Raw genomic sequence first — 20,786 nt, forward strand, 5'->3', positions numbered from 1 at the left:
TTGGGTGAATAATTATTTAAATTAATTCTTCTGACTACTATATATACATATATATGTGTGGGGGGGGGGGGGTTGTATATAAAACAACAGTGGTTTACAATATTGAACCTCACTTACTAATTTTGATATTTCTTATACAAGGGTGTTTTATAAAAGAGAGAGTGTGATATTTGAGATAAAAATGTGTATTAATAATACTTGGTTAGTTACTGTATCTAAGACAAACAATACCCTTAAATTAGGTAATCTCTACTTAACAATCCATGTGTTGTTACTCATTTATAACAACAGATCTATAAACTTTGAATCATCACATATAAAAAAAATTCCTTATTGTTATTTACGGATTAAATAATTATGTATAAAAATTTCTGCATGCATTAAAGAGGTCATAAACCAATCATCCACTAAACGTACAAAAGCAAAATCCTTTTTTAAAAAATGGAATTGACATGTACCAACAATTTTTAGATTAAGTTGGTATGTTTTGGTCAAATTAATATTTAGCAAACTATATTCTGCCCAAAAATAGGGGAGAAATTTTCTATTCACATTCATCTCTCTCTTCAAATTATTTTTTTGTAAAATAGTACCATAAGATATATTTAGTAGGTATTTTCTGTTCACACTCATCTCTTTCTTCAAATTATTTTTTGGTAAAATAGTACTAAAAAATATATTTAGTTTGTATTTCTCTAACTTCCAATCATTTTTCATAGCAAAATGACCCCTTAAAAATAGTATAAGATATTTCATCGGTTCCTAGTTAATTTTTCACTTTTTCCTTTTTTTTAGTTGTCCTTAACTTTTTAAAACTTACTATACCCTCAATTCATTACTTTAAAAATATAGAATTTCTTGAAAATCTTAATTCATCTGTTTCATTATTAATAAAGATAAAATGATAAAATTACTGTGTCAACATTGTTTTCTTAATAACTATGCAAATTCGAAAGTGTACAAGTAATTTTTTTAAAAATATAACTCTGAATAGTAAAATATATAGCACACATGTTTACTGTATCATGTAAAAATCCTACGTATAAATGACCTGAGACGAGGAAGAACAGTAGAACCCACAAGAGTTCCATCAATAAAGAATAGTTGTAAAAAAGAACACTATCACTGAAAGTTCAACCAGACGAGCAACACAGCATACACCGAAGAAAATGAAGGAAAGATATAGCAAACTAGTAGTGAACATATTAGTGATTTCAATGTGTATGGTTTTCGAGAGTTAGGGACGTTTATTTACAACAGCAGCAGGCAAAAGCATAAACAAACAGTAATTACAGTCGAGAATCAGGCTGATAAGTCAATCCCAACATCTAAACCCCAATATCCAACAGCAATTTATATGATAATGTTTTGCATTTTTCAGCCAAAACCAAAGATCACTGCCACCACAAAAGTATTTATATCTCGTCTTGAACATGTCATACAGCAAAAGACAGCTTGTCAGGAGACGAGGCATCCTGTCCTGTAATTGATTAATTAACAGATGGTTATAGCATAAAAAGACATATATTTCTACAAGATCATGCTTTAACATGCACCAAAGATAGACTACAAATTCTTTCTTTTTTTAAATCCCGTAATAGACTTTGAATACATTAAGTAAAAGTGTGGAACTTATTCTGTACGTTAGGTAAAATAAATCATAGAAAACAAAGAAAAGTACTCACCATAGTAATAGTTACAAAATGACATGAACAGCACAACAGGAATGAAGATACCTCCGAACCCCCAGGACACATCGATCATCTTATGGCGAGCTTTCTCAAAGTCAGAAAAATCTGTGGCATCATCACAAATAGTCTTAGTTCTGGCAATAAAAGAGTCCATGTCCATGACAGGAACTTCACTGTTATCCACAACATTAGCTAGCCTTCTTTTCTTGCTTCGGTCAAATTCCATTAGATTTCTTGTTTCTTCTCTTAAATATTTATAACTTCGCATCAAATTCATGATGAGCACGTTCATTTTTGTAATTCTTGATTTTGCCATGCCAATGTGTATGAACGAATCAGCCAAAAATAAACACATCAATAGAATAGACATGGCAAAGGCCATAGCAGAAGGTATACTGGTGGTTAGGTAGATACTAATTCCTCCTGTCCATGCGAAAAGAAAGAGGGTATGCTGCTCTAGTTTAGATACAACCTCAAGTGCTTGTCGTTCCAAGTCCCAGTTCATTTGATTTAATGCATTCCTTCTCTGTTCCACATCTAACAACTTCACAACACTTGAACGCAAAGGGCGTGAAGGGACTATCAAATGAAAAAAAAAAAGAAAAAGAGAAAAAACAAACAAAAGAAGCAAGCAACTTTAGGGAACTAAATTTCGTATATCATAGACTAGAACTGAATATTTATTATTTGCATGTGTCTAAGTTAATATGTTTCTGACCTTCAATACAATCAATAGTTATATGTTCTGTTCCAGCCATGAGGAAACCAATATGTTGAAGACTTCCAATATCATCAATTTCTCTATGTCCTATTCCAGCGATAAGAAAAAATGCAAATTTGTTTAGTCAAAATAGTCAAACACTAAAATCAACTTCCCAAACCTAAGTAGTAACCCAAGGCAAACTATACAAGCCATATATAGAAAGTTCCACCATAATGAAAGAAATGTATGTTTCTATTAACTTTTCCAGCTTTACAGATGATTGTTTATTCTCTTTTTAAAAATAAAAATAAAAGCCTATAACATTTAAGCAGTACTGGGGGTAAGGGACTTATTCCAGAACTTGAGTAGATGAAGCTATCTACCAAGCCTGATACGCACCCATGGGATTGGTGCTATGCAACTCACTATAAACATAGCTCTTTGAAACAATTTTCGGGTGCTGATGTTATTTCCATCTTTATCAACCATCCCTTCAAAGACATTTAGAAATTAAAGGGAAAAAGTACACAGAAGAATCTTGAATCTAACTCGCACACATCAATTGTTAAAATATTTAATTTATAACCTCAAAAGTCAGTACTGTTAGCTACCAAATAACTGTATATTTGCAACAAATAATAGCTGCAATGCTTTGGGTAAATTGGTATTATGAGCAACATTTGCTGAATTACCAAGAAGACACCCTCATTGACTTATTGAGCTTAATATGCCAAGTCTTTTGCTTATAACCTGGAGACTAAATTTTCAAAAGATAAACAGATAGCATATGTCATTAAACACTACGGTTGTCATGAATAGTAAGGGAGAGAACACAAGTAGAAACGCAGGACGAACTCCATATGTCAAATGCAAAGAAAATATATAATTTGCCGTGTCCTCATAAAACTGATACCACATAGTAGCTAACAGAAATAAGAGTCAAACACATGAAATTTTTCAACACTTAACACGAATAAAAAAACCCTGGATACAACAAGTGTTGTAAAAGACTCGTTTGAGGCACACTTAAGCCCTCAAGTTAGGTGCCAAATGCTTGTCCAAACTCAACTTCCAAGTTTCACAAACCACAACTTAGAAACTCGAATTTTTGAAGTTTCAACTTCAAATCTACGGCCAAAAATAGAGCAAAATATGAGTACCTCCAATTTTTTCATGAGGTCCTTCCGTCAGTTGCAACAAAATGCCTTATAAAGTTAAAAAAACAAACTTATAGATAATAACCCTAGTTTTCATGTAAGGTTCAACATACAGAAATAGAACTACTTAGAAAGACATGTATGCATATATCAACACAACAGAGTAACTGGTACTATGCAACATTATGCTATTGAAAGAGCTAATATGGAGCGTCATTACGTACCAACTCGGCGAGACACTCGAGCACCGCGGTAAGGGAGAGACGAGCTCGGACTAGGGTTTGCACTCTGCGCGCCAAGTTATTTTTGTACTAAATTTTGGACAAAATGGTAAAAATGTCCTTATGTTTGGGGTAGATTTAATAGTCCCTTGAGCATTTTTGGGTTCATATTTACGTCTTCTGAAAAATATTCATATTAATCCTCTATTGTATTTTTTGGTTAGTACAGTTATTGTAATTTCTACTTCTCTTTGAACGTATATAATGCAATTATTTTCTTTTTACAAAATTTTGTAGGTTCGCCTGCTTTTTAGAAATTCAATAGCTAATGTGCGAGTGACTTGTCATACTATTCGTCTGTAGGTGATTTTTTAAGATCGTCGTCAAATTTCGAGGCTCAATCGTGGACAGGTGGTGAAAACTATCAAGCTGGAGTATAATCGGGGCAAAGAAAATTCTGGTGAGGCGTTGAAATGCATAGAGATCAGAAAGAACACCAACGGTGAAAACATTCTATTGGGCGACACTTACACAGAGAGACAAAAGCTAGGGGAGCAAATGAGATTAGATACCCCAGTTTCCAAGTCGTAAACGATGGATACTAGGTGTTGTGCATATCGACCCATGCAATGTTATAGCTAACACGTTAAGTATTCCACCTCGGGAGTATATTCGCAAGAATGACATTCAAAGAATTGATGGGACCCGCACAAGCGGTGAATCATGTGGTTTAATTCGAAGCAAAGCAAGAACCTTACAGGGCTTGACATGTAATTAGCTACACTGGGACTGAGACACGGCCCAGGCTCTTATGAGAGGCAGCAGTGAGGAATTTTTCACAATGTAGCAAAAGCCTGACGGAGAAATATCTCGCGAAGGTAGAAGGCTCATGGGTCGTGAACTTCTTTTCCCAGAGAAGAAGCAATGACGATATTTGGAGAATAAACATCGACTAATTCTCTGCCAGCAGCCGCGGTAATATAAGAGGATGCAAGCATTATCCGAAACAATTGGGCATAAAGCATATGTAATACTGAAAAGATTATTTTTCGACTTAAAAAGTTGGATTAAGTTGTATAACTTCATTGCCGCGGAAAATTTACAAGTAATTTTTTCATTACATGACTGCCCAAAATCAGTACACCAAAACATGAATAACTCTGCTATCTGAATGACAAATCAGAACTTGAACAATGGAAAGACTGAATGTACATCTAAATTCAGAACTTAAACAATATACCCTTTTTTGTCTCTCTGTGTGAATTGAACTTTACATTCTTTGCAATCCAGAAATAAGTTAAATAATCACATATGTAGATTTCACCATTCATGCTGCACTAATTTCCTAGAAGTTGAAAGTTGCTATGAAAAAAAGAAAAAAGAAAGCAAAACATTCACACAATATGCATATTTGGAACCAGAACTATAATGTGTTCCCCAACTAAAATGACATGTTATCAATTGTCCTATCGCATACAATCTTGAGTACTCAGAATTTTCCGTTACCAAAAATCCACAACCAATCCAAGGCAACACCGGAAAATATACCAGCTAGTAGGAATAACACTAGCAAGTTACCCAATGCATTTGCCTCAGGACCCTACAAAATTCAAAGTTAAGTGTTAAAATATGATGTGATATTTCAGATGATTATAAACTGACAATTTGTATAGATTCAGAAATTAAAATTTCACAAACCTTGTATCCTTTAGGTGCAGCTGTCATGACACAAACAGTGAGGTAACCATTTGTGAGTCCCAAGAAGGATACGAGAAATATCATCCAGCCTTGATCACCATATTTTGCAGTGAAATAGAAGCAAGGGATAAACGAGAAACGAGAGAGGGTTGCAATGATGAGGCCCTTGCGTGATTGAAGCTCGATTTTCTTAATCAGTGGAACGTATCTTCCTATCAGATCCCAAACATTGTACATTGCTATCAGAACTAGAGGGTACCTGAGATTTAAGAAAAGAAGATATTATCAGTCATTCAACTAGTAGACCATGAAATTAACTTGACTCTGCACACGAAAAAGATAATACAAAACAGCATGTCTTTTGAATTTTAATTTGGTGTTATGAACGATCGATCACATTCACATGGAGTTGGTTAAAACCATCCAACCAAGACATCTTGAAAAAAAGAAATTCAAAAGTTAGTGCAGATAAAGTAACAGAAAAAAAGGAGTTATGCACACTTACCATGATCCCAATTGGTGAGTACCAGTGTTTTCATACAAGAATCCAGGGAAAATAGATAAAGTGAGGACATAAATCAAGTACAAGTTCAATACATAATCAATGTTCTGGAGAAGCAATTGTTTGGTGGTCAGACGTTCTGATTGCTTAGCATCGTTGTTAGCCTGTTCAGTAAACAGAAACATATCAAATTTATGATCATGAATATCACTTATTAACATGTTTTAGTTGAGGAGAAAAAGTTGCCTACTTTTTCCATTGGTTGAATTCCAATGCCTGCAGCAGCCAAGTCAGCTGCAACAGTTGTTGATCCTTCTGCAGCTGCCTTTGAACGGTAGTGCTTCACAATTGGTAGCTTAGGGAATACGAATGAATATAGAAGGATGCATAGGAATTCAAAGAACGCGGAGATAGCAAGGAACAACACTGCGAAATCAACAATTGTAAGTATCTGATTCGGAAAAACTCAAACTGTTTTTTATTTAACTTTCAATGATGAGATCAGAATTACTTACTAACTCCTTTGCGAAGGCCATTGTTACTGTTTCCAAAAGCTGCTTTGGTTATTAGCCTTAAACCAGAGGTAAGTGCACCAGATGCAGCAAGACCACCAAAAAACGACTGCATAATTCATGAATCAGTATACAAACATAATTCAAAGTTTCATATAGCAAACAAAATTAAAAATGTTACTGCTACGCACTTGCATAAACTCGGGGCACATGAAAGCTATATCTCCAACCATTCCACCTTGAACATGAGCATTTGCAACTCCAAAACATCCTACTATGAAACATATACCAATATAATTTCCTATCCCACCCCTACCGGAAGTTGCAAGATCCAACTGAAAATAAGTACAAAAACAACGGATTTTAAAATGGTGAACAAAAAATAAAACCACTAGAACTTGACAAAAGCATAACATACCACTATAAGTGCGACTGTACTTAAGGTAAACAGTACATATCCAGCTAAGATACGCTTTCTTGTATCAACTTTTGCCTCATTATACGCAAGAATTGCCATTGTTCCAAGTGCAAATGGCTGATACACTAGTGTGAGTACCCTTGAAGGATGATAATCCTTCAATTTCCATACCAAATTAAACAAGTCAGCACACACAACTACGCCTCAATCCCAATCACAGTAATAAAATTGTAAACTAAAAAATACATTAAAAGTTGTCAAGGAAAACTTACCGGAAACAACGCATAATAGTAATCTCCTATGCTCAATAAACTGTTCCAAGAAACAAATGACCCAAATCCCAAAATCCAACAAACAAAAATACCCATAAATTTCCCCTGAAAAATTTCACCATACATCATAATTTCAGCCACAACAAAAATTTTCAATTTTATCATAACAGAACAAAATAACAAAGTTTGAAACAAACCTCAAGCCTTGTAGGACTTGGCCTTCTACTTGAAATAGCATTAGCCATGGCTGCTTCTTTGTAACTGCACTACAGTATCATATACAATATTTAATCTTAACATGAAAAACAAATCATAAAACAGAAATCAGATTTATAAAGAGCCAATTATGACAAAGAAATTCAATTGACTGAATTAAAAGTGGATCTTATATAGATGAACATTACCTACATTGAAACAATAAATCTATTAAAGAGGCCTGACCTTGTCAAGTGACAAATAAAGGTATGTATGGAGTCTCTGTTGACTGCAAAAGTGTAAAAAGATGTGAATAGAAGATTCACTCTGAGACTCTTTAGGATTCTTCCATATATATAATATACATGAATTTATTGGAATCTCTACAGGTCAAAAAGTGAATAGAGACGACATTACAAGGTGACAAAATAAATACCTTTATCAACGAAAGCTCAGTAGTCAATTAACTGATAAATAACATTAGTATGTCAGGAGCCTTACAACTGGCTTGTTGGTTGAGGAGTTTGATTGGTATTTAGGCATAATTCATGGAATAATAGTCGGAATAATGAATTAAACTTTGTCTTGCTATTTAAAAAAAAAAAAAAGTAAATGTTAGTTATGATTAACCCTCCACTTATGGAAAATCACTTAATTATGTTTAAATATTTAAAGATAAGGAAGAGGTTGTGTACTACAAAGTCAATATGTAATTTGTTTAGGGGGTCTTAATTAGAAAAAATTTGAAGGGGTTACTAAAAGAAAAAGAAAAAGAATTAATTGTTTGGGGATTAAGTAAAGGAAAACGCATAGTGGGAATATAATTTACTAGACCGTGAACTTGGATAATAAAATAAATAAATGAAGATATGTAGTTTGAATATAACACATATTAATATAGCCGACTTCAAAAAGGAATAAAACTATAATATATGTTAAGAATCCTTTTTATGCGTAATCTGGATCAATAAAAATAATAATTTTTATGCATTTAATTTCAGATTTTAAACATTAAATATAAATTAATAAATATATATTTTTACCATATATATTTATTAGTTATTTATAAATTCTCTATATAAATGACAAATGAGTATTTTTAAAGAGAAAGAGCGAGAAAGGACAAAAAAATCGAATTTGTATGCAAAGTCTTTCATATATTTCTGGATTTATTATACTATATTATATTATATATACTAATATAAATAAAATATAGTAACAAAATGTGCATTGGGAAGAGAATCCAAGTAGAAGATACAAGGCAGAAAATATGGCTCATTTATTTTTATATATTATTGTTACCCTTTGGGTCTATATAAGATAAATGTCATTTTAACGTAATGATTCATAATCACATCAGGAGAAATAAAGGTGAATTCATAGTGAATTTTTTTATTTGAAAGATCATTTGTATAATTAATTTTATGCCTGATTTAATTGGATGTTTGTATATTGTATTTTAAATATTATTATTATTTATTTTTATTTTACCCTTTTGATCAAATCGCTACCTTGACAGCGATTTTTAAATTTGTAAAATAAATTGAAAATCGCTGTCTATGTAGCGTTTTGATTTTTTTTTAAAAAAAAACACATTTTGCAAAATCGTTGCAGTAAATCGTTGTTGTTTCAATGATTTTGTCGTTTTGATTAATATAAATTTTTATATATCGTTTTGAAATTTTTATTAATATTTTATATTTTTTAAATTTCAGACTCATATTTGAGATATGAATGTGTATTAATAATAAGTGGTTAGTTACTGTATCTAAGACAAACAATACCCTTAAATTAGGTAATCTCTACTTAACAATCCATGTGTTGTTACTCATTTATAACAACAGATCTATAAACTTTGAATCATCACATATAAAAAAAATTCCTTATTGTTATTTACGAATTTAACTAATTATGATCAAAATTTCTGCACGCATTAAAGAGGTCATAAACCAATCATCCACTAAACATACACGCAAAATCCTTTTTTAAAAAAATGGAATTGACATGTACCTGCAATTTTCTAGATTAAGTTGGTATATTTTGGTCAAATTAATATTTAGCAAACTACATTCTTCCCAAAAATAGGGGAGAAATTTTCTATTCACACTCATCTCTCTCTTCAATTTTTTTTTTTTTTGTAAAATAGTACTAAAAGATATATTTAGTAGGTATTTTTTGTTCATACTCATCTCTTTCTTCAAATTATTTTTTTTTGTAAAATAGTACTAAAAGATATATTTAGTAGGTATTTTCTGTTCATACTCATCTCTTTCTTCAAATTTTATTTTTTTGTAAAATAGTACTAAAAGATATATTTAGTAGGTATTTCTCTAACTTCCAATCATTTTTCATAAAACTAGCAAAATGACCCCTTAAAAATAGTATAAGATATTTCATCGGTTCCTAGTTAATTTTTCACTTTTTCCTTTTTTTTTTAGTTGTCCTCGACTTTTTAAAATTTATTATACCCTCAATTCATTACTTTAAAAAAATATAAAATTTCTTGAAATTCTTAAAATTTTAATTCATCTGTTTCATTATTAATAAAGATAAAATAATAAATTTACTATGTCAATCATTGTTTTCTTAATAACTATGTAAATTCGAAAGTGTACAAGTAATTAGAAACAGTGAGAATATAATTATAACTTTTCTTCTTTCAAAGATATTGTTGTGCCTACCACCTATAAATTGTTTTCCTCAACTTGTGTGAAATTCAAATCATATTCACTTAATATATTCGTCTTTAATACATTGGTATACATTTATTTGATTTAGTAACTTTCTGATTTTACATAGATTTACACTATATTCATCTCTATGTCCATTGATCCGTATTCACCTAACAAATTTATATACAATTGTTTAAATCGAGATTGATATTCATTATTTGCATTGGTCTATATTTATCGAAAATCATTGCTATTTTTTAGGAGAATCTTATGAGAATCTTTTTTATTCATGGATTTTTTTAAAAAAAAATTCTCAAACACTAGAACCTAAATTTTTGCCTAGAAAAGGTTGAAAAAAATTCAATTCACAAATCATAAAATCTCATAATTAATTGGGCAAGAAAATGCTATAAAATTATATATGAAACAAAATGTTTAGGAAAGAACCATGAATAAACATACAATTATATTAAATTTGTATAAACGGAGAAAATTGTGGAGTGGAATAAAAAAATATAGGCGATAAAGAGAACATAAAATACAAAAATAGAACTACGCTTTGTACAGTTGAAAACAATAAGAAGAGAAGAAAAAAGAGGAAAAAAGAAATAAACTATCATTTTCAATATAAATGTAAATAATTGAAGCAATCATAAGATTAAAGTTGTTTTTTCGAGGAAATATTCTTTAACGTGGCTATTCAATGTCAATATACATATTTTTAAAACGTTTTTCTTTTTACCAAAAAACAAAAATAGGATATTATTACTTTTCTTTAATTTCATATTAACTGAATTTGTGAAAAAATTCACATTTATTAAGAAAATCATTCAAGGCATAATTTAATCATACTTTCCACTATTATTCTTTGTGGAATAAAAAATATAATTTTACAAGTAATGTAATTTATCTATTAAAAAATATCAAACTTTACTAAAGAAAAAGGTGAGTATGAAAAAAAAAATTAAATATTCGTCTTGAACTTTGAACAATTCAATTATTTTAAACAATGACAAGAAACTCCAAAAATTAAATTAATATGAAATAGTGGGAGTATATGTTATATCATGTTTTGCCATTGTGGAAAATATGAAAGGAAAAATAACTTAAATACACAACTATAATTTTTATATTCTCTAATTTTTTCTACTTTTTTTAAATATTACATAATTTTTTTTTATTTTAGTGTAATTTTTTAGATACATTACACTCTCTCTCATATAATACACATTTACCAATTTTAATCTATTTTTTCTCCATTAAAACACTCAACCTCTTAGATTAGTTTTTGAATTTTAAATTTTATCCATTTAAACACTCAACCTATTAATCAACTTTTTCATTTTGAATTATTAAATTTAATTAATTTTAAATAAAAGACCAAATTTTGAAATTTTGAATTTCAAAATTCAAAAAATCAGGAAGCAGGATAACTTCCATATCTTTCTACCGTTTTGTTCTTACTTCCATATCTTTTGCTTACACACCAAAAACATAAGAACCAGTGCCTCTTGCCTTAGAAGAAGTTAAGGTGATAAAAACAAGTAGACAATCTTCATCTCATCCCAATACATTCTCCCAGTTACCATTTCCCCTTCCTCTTCCTCTAGCATCAACTTTGCATAAGGCCAAATAGGACTCAAAGAGTTAAAGTTTGTTAGGCCTACATTGTCTCAGGTTAGTATTTTGGTACTTAAAACTGTTGTTGAAATTAGTAAAAATTTTAAGGAATCTAGTGTGCTTGCCGATACATTTGAATAAGTGTGTATAGTGTTTTAGATGGTGAATTAATACATGAATTTGTTGTGTATCATAATATTTTATATGTATCATGAAATTTTGAAAAATTGTTATAATGTATCATTCAATAAATTTACTAATGCGTCATCAACTGTGCTTGATGATACATATAGAATCAGTGTGTACAGTGTTTAGTCAATTCACTGATACATGTAGTAGATATGTATCACATGTTTTGCATATAGTATGAATTTCTGAAAACTGATATCATGTATCAGTAAGGTATTAGTTGTTTAGTTGATGTACTGATACATGTTTTGAAAATTGTTATAATGTATCATTCACTAAGTTTAATAAATGCGTCATCAACTGTACTTGATGATACATATAGAATCAGTGTGTATATTGTTTAGTCGATATTTCTGATACATGTATTAGATACGAAATTGAATCTCCAACAACGATTCCGTCGATTTTATAACTTTCATTCTGCAATTCGTTCACCCAAATTTCGGAATGTCTCATCAAAATCGAAGTATTCATCTTGAAAAATCCACTGTAACAACAATAAAATTACTGTAGTTCGAAATTTAACAGATTGTTCAAAAAAATTGTTTTCAAAATAGATGATATAATCTTTGTTTTTCAAAATTTGAAATTAATATCCAATTAAGTGCTGATTTTATGTTGATTAATGATACGTTACCGTAAATTTAGCTGTTTTATTAACAACATTAACTGTACCGTTTTTTCCCCTTTTTTTTTCTCAACAGTTTAAAATTACAATATATCATTTCCCATGTATCACTAAAGTCTAAAGTATCACGGCTCAACAAATTTAAGGGATTTTTTGTAAATACTAAATTTGGCGGGACAGAATGAAATTATTGAATTAAGTATGGGATTCCTTAAATTTTTACATATGAAATTTGAGACTAAAGGCATAAAGTGGGCTTTACCCAATACCGGCCCAGCTTTGGGGCCCAAGTATCTAATTTGGGAGCCCATTTGATAATCACTTGAGAAATGGGCCTATTTCAACGTTTTCTGAGGAAGCCCAACAATTTATTTCGGGGCAACGTGAAGCTTCGGCCCAAACAAAAAGTCCACTTTAGGTGAAAATGAGCCTTCTTGATCCACACACGATGGTATATTAGGAAATGTTCGTATGTATATCAACTTATTATCCCAAATAAGAAAATATTTATGAGTAAAATTTGTTTTTTTAAAACCTTTTTGCCGGCCCTAACGAACATATTACTATAATATTCTATTTATTGAAAAAGTTAACCAAATGGTGCTAAATTATTTCGACTATCACCCCTTAAAAAATATGTTGGCCCATCCATTTTGAGAGAATTTTAATATTTTGAAACATATGATATTATAATTACTTGAAAACAATCCAAATAAGTGACTTCTTTTTTTCTTCATATTACCTTGGTCAGCCACCTCCCACTACTGTCCGATCTTATTAGAGGTAAAATCAGATTTTTTTAATAAAAAGTTTAAAATCTGAAAAAAATATATGAACTAGTGAAAGAGGGTTCAACATTTACTCTATATATAATAGCAAATTAATCATATAAATATAATAATTTGACGAAGAAAATTTGAACAAACCCTTGATCATAGGTTGGCTCCGCCCCCCTCCCCACCCCCCCCACACATCCCCACCAACCTCCAACCCAAATCTATATCTCATTTTATTTTCTAAATTTAGGAAATGAAATAATAGATTTGTCCACTTCTAATATGAAAAAAGCAAGTGGGATAGGGTTGCTTTTTTCTAAAGAGATGCTCTTCATCATCCACTTTTTATACTTACAAAAAAAATAAGACATGATATATTAATGTATAAATGTCTTAATCTTAAAAAGGTTTTACTGACCGACCATCATACACTGAAAGTGAAGGATTACATAATTGCTGTTACCAACTTGCTTCAAAGAATATCAAATTCAATTATGAATTTCACATCACATTCAAATTAAGACTTTCGTTTCCTCTTTAAGAAATTCCAAGTTTTTAATTTCAGCATATAATATTTTCTATCTAACTTGCTTTGGGTGTTCACTCTTGACATTTCTTTTAATTTGTCAATTAACAGGCCTTCCATTTAGTTGGTAATTTTTTTTTAAAATATTAAGTATTGAAATATGTTAGTTATTGGTTTATTTATTAGTTATTAGTTAACATCTCAAGGGTAAGGACTGACACTCAATTGGAATTGCTTGTCACGAATTTGAAAGTGATGAAAAATAAATTGTAATAAGAAAAATATAAAGAAATAAAAATATTTTATTGACAAATTAATATTGGTGCAATTTTATTTTTCATTTTATTCTTTTTTCATATGATTTGTTTATGATTCGAAAGTTATTAGTGACGTATTTTTTGAATTAGAATAATTTGGGCTCGATCTCTTTATGAGTATTTCTTGAATTTGCAGAATAATCAATATCTTTTTTCATGGCATAAACTAGAATTAATAATTGATTAGCCTCCAAAAATCTTAAGAAAAATTAAACACGTTTTGAAGGGCCAAATTAGAAGTAATTTTCAATGTCCACCGTAGGATCAACCAAAAATATTGCACGATTCATTATTTAAAGGAATTAACAAGTGATGTAACTGTATTAAATAATTCATATATTTATCTATTGTTTTCATAGACCTAAGATTTTATTTTAGAAAATGAGAAACTAGACTAGTTGCACCGACTTAAACCGCCAAATAGACCACGTCCATAAACTCTTTGTTGCATAATAAAAGAAATTGTTGAAAATTATCCTTGGAAAATTGGTGTATTGACCTTAAAATTAAGTAATTAAGTGTTTACTCATTACTGTTATTATTATTTTGCATAATCTTACGAACGAGCAGCAAAATCAGAAATTTATTCTTCATTTTTCTTATGATATGAAAAATATATTTAAAGACATTTAAAAATGAAATTTTATCAGACGTGTTTATAACTTCAATTGAAATTTTAGAGTATAATTTTCTGTTAGTAAATGAATTTCTAGGAACATAAAAAACGTATAAGTTCGAAATTTCAAAAACACACTTATATTATAATAAAGTCCTACAACCTCTTAAATTTATTTTATAAATAACTTTTTATCCTTTTTCGACCTACGTAACACTATCTTCTAGGCCCAGCGCATGTAGACATTTCCTTCAAGCGAGAATCAAGTAGGTCAAAAAAATATGAAATTATTTATAAAATAACTTTGAAAGATCTCTGAAATTTTGGTCATAAATCGAAGGAACCCTTATGCATTTTTCTTGTTATTGTAATGGAAACAAATATGAGATGATGACATGGTTTTAGGTAGACATAAAAGTGGATTGGTTTGCATGAATTAGCATAAACAAGTGGACATAAATCATTTTCCTAGTTATAATTTGAGAATATAATCTCCATTGATCCCCACCAAAGAAAAAAAAAAAGAGAAGAAATATGGAAGCCACGTCTTTGAAAGAAAGAGCTACACTAAAGACATGAATAAATGACCCCCCCCCCCCTAAAGGTCTCAATTTTTCCTTTTTATTAGCTCCACTATACCTTACATCTCTTCATCTCTAACTCCACCATTATATTTCTTTCTTTCTTTCCAACAAACATTTCATCACTTTCTTCTTTTGCAGTCCAAAATTGCATCACAATTAATACTCTTTTAAATCTTGAGACACCAAAGAGTTACAAGTCTCCATCATGTAAGTTATTAAAAAACTTCTATTTGGTTAAATGCTTTCGTTTTATTTCTTCTTGATTAATCTTCTATATTTTATGAGATAACTAATTCTTTCGATTCAATTCGATTATATGATTTTTTTAGTATACTTTTATCTATCGCAACCCTTATGCTTGGGAATTAAAGTCATTGATTATAGTCATTTGATCCTCATTCTTTTTGAGATTTGAATTGGAAATCAAGAAAAATATAATTAAGAACTTGAAGTAACGTGACAAATGAATTCTTTGTTTTTGTCAGTTTTTTTTTTTTTTGGTTCCTAGAGAGAAAGAAAAAATATATTAAAATAAAGGACATAAAAACTTTTTAAGTACATATATTCCAAATGTTTGCCTACCTTTGGCAACAGAATATAACATTATTCGTAACGTCAAACGTGGCCCTGGAAACCTGGCAGCTACAAGACATCGATGACCACCTCTTTTTTCTTCCATCGATTCTCCTTCCTTTAAATCTTATCTATTTGATAGATTCTAATGAAAATCACTTCAGTTGTTAGGCTATAATATTATTTCTTAATCGGAAATTTTGAATCGCGAGAATGTAAACCTTTTGAAGAGCTAATTTACAGCACGTGAATGTATGCGTTGAAAGTGGAAAAAAGGAATTTAAGTTATTTATAAAAATTGTTGATGTAAATAAATTTTACATTATCAATGATCTTACAAAAAAATTACCTAATCTTCATACAAAACAAAAAATTGAAATTACGTAAAAATCAATGAGGTAGAAGGAATAGGGGGAATCTTTTGAGTGGAGCCAATTAATAAACTGGAATATATGCTCCCAGCCTAATCATGTGATTGTCTTTTACTGATAATTTTATTAGGGGATTAATTAGAGCCTATCCTCGTGTTAAATGGCTTAATCTAATCCGAGGACGTGCTGGCTTAATCTACACTTTTAATAGGCATATTTCTATTTTTGTCTGCTCTTAATTTTTTAAACAAGGAATTAAGCATAGTTTATTAGCACCATGTTAATTATGGCAAGTTGACAACGGCTGATATCATCATTACGAAGCTTTCAGCTAACACCTAATTTTGATTTACTTAATGGCTTTATTAAAAATAGCTTCTACTAAAATTACTCTAAAGAGATTGGTTTTCTTTCCCCTTTTTAAAAAAAGTCTAATCTAATGCGACATTGTTGAGGACGGTGACTCATTATTCAGCTTTACGAAAAATATATGAATTTAATTTTACTCTTATTATAATATATAAAATAAACTTTTCACAATATATATATATATATGTATAACTAAAGCGAAGAAGAGATAACAAAATACAATAGAAAAATTTAAAAATATTTATTTGAATCGAATATTTACACCAATTCAAGTATGTCATATATTTAAATTTATTATTTATTTTATTTTTATTTAAATTAATTAACATTTGTAGTATTTTGTTAAGTTATATGATTTTTTATTATGATAAAATTCAGTATAAATTCTTCATAATTTCGATCTTTTTTCCATCACAATTTCTCTTGAAGGCTACTATTACACCTTCAGTGTAACAGGACCAGTAACACTACGTAACAAACAGACTAACAGTCACTTTTTCATTTTCACTTGCAGAGCGATGAGTGGGTCTATTCACGCGCCGCCAGAGTTCGACTCCGGCAACGGCGATTCAGTAGCCTCCACACCTCGCTCGGAGCACCACCACCACCACATGTATGATGACACCACCGCTACACAGCCACGTGCCCGTTTCATGTGCAGCTTCGGTGGCAAAATTGTGCTCAGGCCACACGACAATCAACTTCGTTACGTCGGCGGCGATACTCGAATTGTTGCGGTGAACCGCCACACTACCTTCGCAGCTCTCCTTGGAAAACTCTCCAAACTCATCGGATATCCAAACATTAACATCAAGTACCAGCTTCCTAACGAGGAACTGGATGCTTTGATAACCGTCACAACCGATGAAGATTTGGAGAATATGATGGAAGAGTACGATCGGCTTACGCAGAATCAGAAATCGGCTCGGCTTCGTCTCTTCCTTTTCCCTAACGATTCTGGTTCCAGAGCCAGCACTATCAGCTCCATCCTCGACGGCTCATCTAAGCGAGAGCAATGGTTTGTTGACGCTCTCAATGGTGGCGCCGGTCCGGGTCTGGAGCGTGGGCGATCCGAAGTATCGTCTATTGTTTCTGAAGTTCCGGATTACTTGTTCGGGCTGGACAATTCCGATGACCCGCCCCGCGAATCGAAATTCGTGAAGAACAAGATAATTTCGGAGCCGGGCTCACCCGCTCCACCCATTGTTTCTTCTCCTTATTGCTCTATTTCATCATCATCAATGACACCTACAGCAGCTATGACAGTGATGCCGGATCTTCCACCGGTTAAAACAAAGCTCGATAAACCAAATCCGACAGCTGAATCCAGAGAAACACCGGTTGCGAGTGCGACTGAAACCGGTGAAAGGACGGTTCAACAGCAACAACAGAGTTATCCAAGTAGTCCACTATGGCATTACCCAGCACCACCGGTGCAAACCATACCCGTTTACTATGTCCCTGGTTCGGTTCAGCCAGGAAATATCCCGGTTCAACCCATTACATTAAGGGCTCCATATATTCATCCTTTTCCAGTTCCTCCGAATCAATTACCCGTCGGGTATCCACCCGCTTCAAGTATGGGCCAAGTATATAGTGGATTGAGGCCGGTAATGAGTGTTGACCCGAATGAATTAAGAGTTGTTACTGAAGGAATGAATTACTATGCAGTTAGGAATTCAGGAGTTGTTCCGGGTTACGGAGGTCCAGTTAGCGAAGAAATGCAGGGATCCGGAGGTGATGGAATGTCGGGTCGGGTCTCCCAATGATCAAAAGGTTTGATTGAGAAGCATATTTTGTGTGCTACCGTTTGTGTTAATCATTTTGTTTTAATTTGAAGCAAAGTTTCGTGAATGGTAAATAAATTGTAGTAATTGATAATCTATCCTCCAACTTTAATATGTAAGTATTTGATTAGTAAAAAAGCATTTAAGCAAAGTAACTTCTCAATGTTTTTAAAAGGTTTTGGTATGATTTTTGTGAAGAGAGAAGTCATTCACACATTTTATGGTAAAAGAGTAGAAAACTAATACTCATGTTTTATAGATAACAATAAGCTTACAAGTAGAGTTGAAATTTATTAGCACCATTGAAGGAGTAACTTGTGTTGCTTCAATGGGTGTACTGCAAGCAGACAACATTATGTTTTGTAATTGTGATACCCATTAGGCCATACTCATATCACGGCCCAACATTCAGCTATGGGGATTCCCGATCCAGTACCCAAAGCCCATAACAATAGCCCAAATGTAATTGGTATTAAGATGGTGTTGAATCTTTGCTCTCTTTTTTTCAACATTTAAATATAAGAAAATAATGTTTGCAAATCTTCATGACAATGGAAAAATAAAATAAAAATTGCATAAGTTTATTCTCTTATATTATAATAATATAACTCAAGTTATGTCGCTTAAGTACTACATAACTTATGTTGTTAGAACCAACAAGTTATTCCTACAAAACTTGTCTCCATACAGACATATGTTTAGCTTTAATACCCACAAAATTATGTCTTATGAGACGTACCATAGCATTTATGTTAAACAAGATAAAAATAATCTAAATTTATGCCGAATAAGATAAAAATAATAATTGAACTTATGTCGAACGAATTAGATATGCTACGCAATTTATTCATAGTTGTTGCTTGGTGGAGTGCTCGACTGCTGCCTTGGAGCCAGTAGCTCAAATTGCTGCTTAATTTACTGATTCTTTATTTTCATTTTTTCCAGTTTTCTCATTATTTATTATTCTTATCTTATTATATATGTCTTCAATTAATAATTCAGTAAGGAAATATTTAAAAACAATTCTTTACTTGCAAATCATTTAGTTTAATCTAATGTAATCTTATGTATTATCTCCATCTTTAATATTTTGAATCACATCAGAAATAGGTTGTTGAATCAGTATAATCAATATAATTCTCAAAACAAATTGAGAGGAAGACATTAAGGTCAGCCAAAAATGTATAAAAATACAAAAGGAGAAAGCAAAAGTTGTATTGGCAGAAAAAAATGGGAATATAAGAGGGACTTTATGCTTTCTCGTCAATCAACAAAAGAAAAGGAGGGAATCATGTTCGGAGGAAGACATGATAACCATAACAACAAAGATAAAAACTATGCGTCTGGATATGCGATATGATAGTCATAATTTTAAATTAGTGTTTGAATATGTGATATAGATTTTTTTTATGAAACTCTTATATACTCTCCTGTCAATACTAGTCGTCGACTATACTAAAAATAATTGTTCAATTTAGATCAAAAGATAATTAATCTTTTGGGTCTATTTTATCCTTGCTAGTAAATATTATTTATCATCTTACATATTTTTAAAAAAAATAAATTTAATAAAGTCAAAGGAGAATATAATAATATTATTCTTATTATTTATTTTGGCCCTGCTTAGCTTGTCGTTTATTCAAATAGATTAGTAACAGATTCAAGAATTTTGCTTCACTGAATTTTATAAAATCTTACCAAATATTATGAACTAGTTGTTAGCCAATTTGTGTTATGAAAATCAGAAATTACTAATTGTAATAAATTATTCAGAAATACGAAGTAATTGAGTTTTTTAGAACCAATAAGTAAGATGAACAGAAATTTATTTGTAAAAAATAATTGAATCTGTAAAAACTTACCAGAATCTGGAATACTATTTTTAATAATTTTGGAAGAAAATCAAGTCCCTACTGATTATTCTTCTCTAGTATTGACTGTTCCTGAAAGTTGCAACCTTTCAGAACAGTCATGGCAGGAATTTTAAATATAACGGACAGCGAATCAATCCACAGCAGGAAAGTATACGAAGAAGCAGGAAATTATTCTTCTTTAGTATTGACTGTTCGTCATGGCAGGAATTTTAAATATAACGGAAATTAAAACGGATCACAGTCATGGCAGTAACGGAAATTAAAACGGATCACGCGCGCAGATTCGAATCGGGTCGAGTTAACTAAAAAGTCGAAAACATTTCGTATTAACTTCTGTTATCATCATTTGCCAAAGCCAAAGTCAAACAACGGCGCAAGGGGTCCCTCTTTCCAACCCTTTTACAATTAATAGGAGTGTTTATTTATTTAAACTCTCCTACTTTCATTTTTATTACCGATGAGGGACAATTGCCTTTTTTCATTAAAACACTAGAGGACTTTTCAAGTTCTCAACC

General features: G+C 31.2%; 3 protein-coding genes across 11 annotated transcripts; 1 reads left to right on the forward strand and 2 right to left on the reverse strand.

Annotated features, from left to right (window-relative positions):
• Positions 1-1,183: 1,183 nt before the first annotated feature.
• LOC101249232 (uncharacterized) lies at positions 1,184-3,977 on the reverse strand. The gene is made up of 4 exons (XM_004232735.5): positions 3,776-3,977; positions 2,410-2,499; positions 1,686-2,270; positions 1,184-1,480 (listed from the first exon to the last, which is right to left on the reverse strand). Exons 2-4 carry the CDS (start codon positions 2,447-2,449, stop codon positions 1,437-1,439), a joined length of 669 nt encoding a protein of 222 aa, XP_004232783.1. The 5' UTR covers positions 2,450-2,499; positions 3,776-3,977; the 3' UTR covers positions 1,184-1,436.
• Positions 3,978-4,981: 1,004 nt separating this feature from the next.
• On the reverse strand, positions 4,982-8,001 carry LOC101248938 (equilibrative nucleotide transporter 3-like). Of its 9 annotated transcripts, none has more exons than XM_010318346.4 (11): positions 7,806-8,001; positions 7,616-7,658; positions 7,372-7,440; positions 7,175-7,279; positions 6,903-7,058; positions 6,676-6,819; positions 6,488-6,593; positions 6,223-6,398; positions 5,976-6,136; positions 5,471-5,729; positions 4,982-5,372 (listed from the first exon to the last, which is right to left on the reverse strand). In XM_010318346.4, the coding sequence occupies exons 3-11, from the start codon at positions 7,417-7,419 to the stop codon at positions 5,262-5,264; spliced, it is 1,266 nt and encodes a 421-aa protein (XP_010316648.1). In that variant the 5' UTR covers positions 7,420-7,440; positions 7,616-7,658; positions 7,806-8,001; the 3' UTR covers positions 4,982-5,261. The 9 variants fall into 9 exon arrangements, with proteins under 9 accessions (XP_010316648.1, XP_019067877.1, XP_004232782.1 ...); XM_019212332.3 differs by having other exon boundaries at positions 7,583-7,658; positions 7,806-7,956; XM_004232734.5 differs by having other exon boundaries at positions 7,372-7,435; positions 7,806-7,947.
• Positions 8,002-15,154: 7,153 nt separating this feature from the next.
• Positions 15,155-18,548, forward strand: LOC101248446 (protein PAL OF QUIRKY). Its single transcript, XM_004232732.5, has 2 exons — positions 15,155-15,504; positions 17,125-18,548. The coding sequence occupies exon 2, from the start codon at positions 17,129-17,131 to the stop codon at positions 18,377-18,379; it is 1,251 nt and encodes a 416-aa protein (XP_004232780.1). The 5' UTR covers positions 15,155-15,504; positions 17,125-17,128; the 3' UTR covers positions 18,380-18,548.
• The last annotated feature ends 2,238 nt before the right edge of the window (positions 18,549-20,786 follow it).

This window comes from Solanum lycopersicum, chromosome 2, assembly GCF_036512215.1.
Source record: "Solanum lycopersicum chromosome 2, SLM_r2.1".
NCBI lineage: Eukaryota > Viridiplantae > Streptophyta > Magnoliopsida > Solanales > Solanaceae > Solanum > Solanum lycopersicum.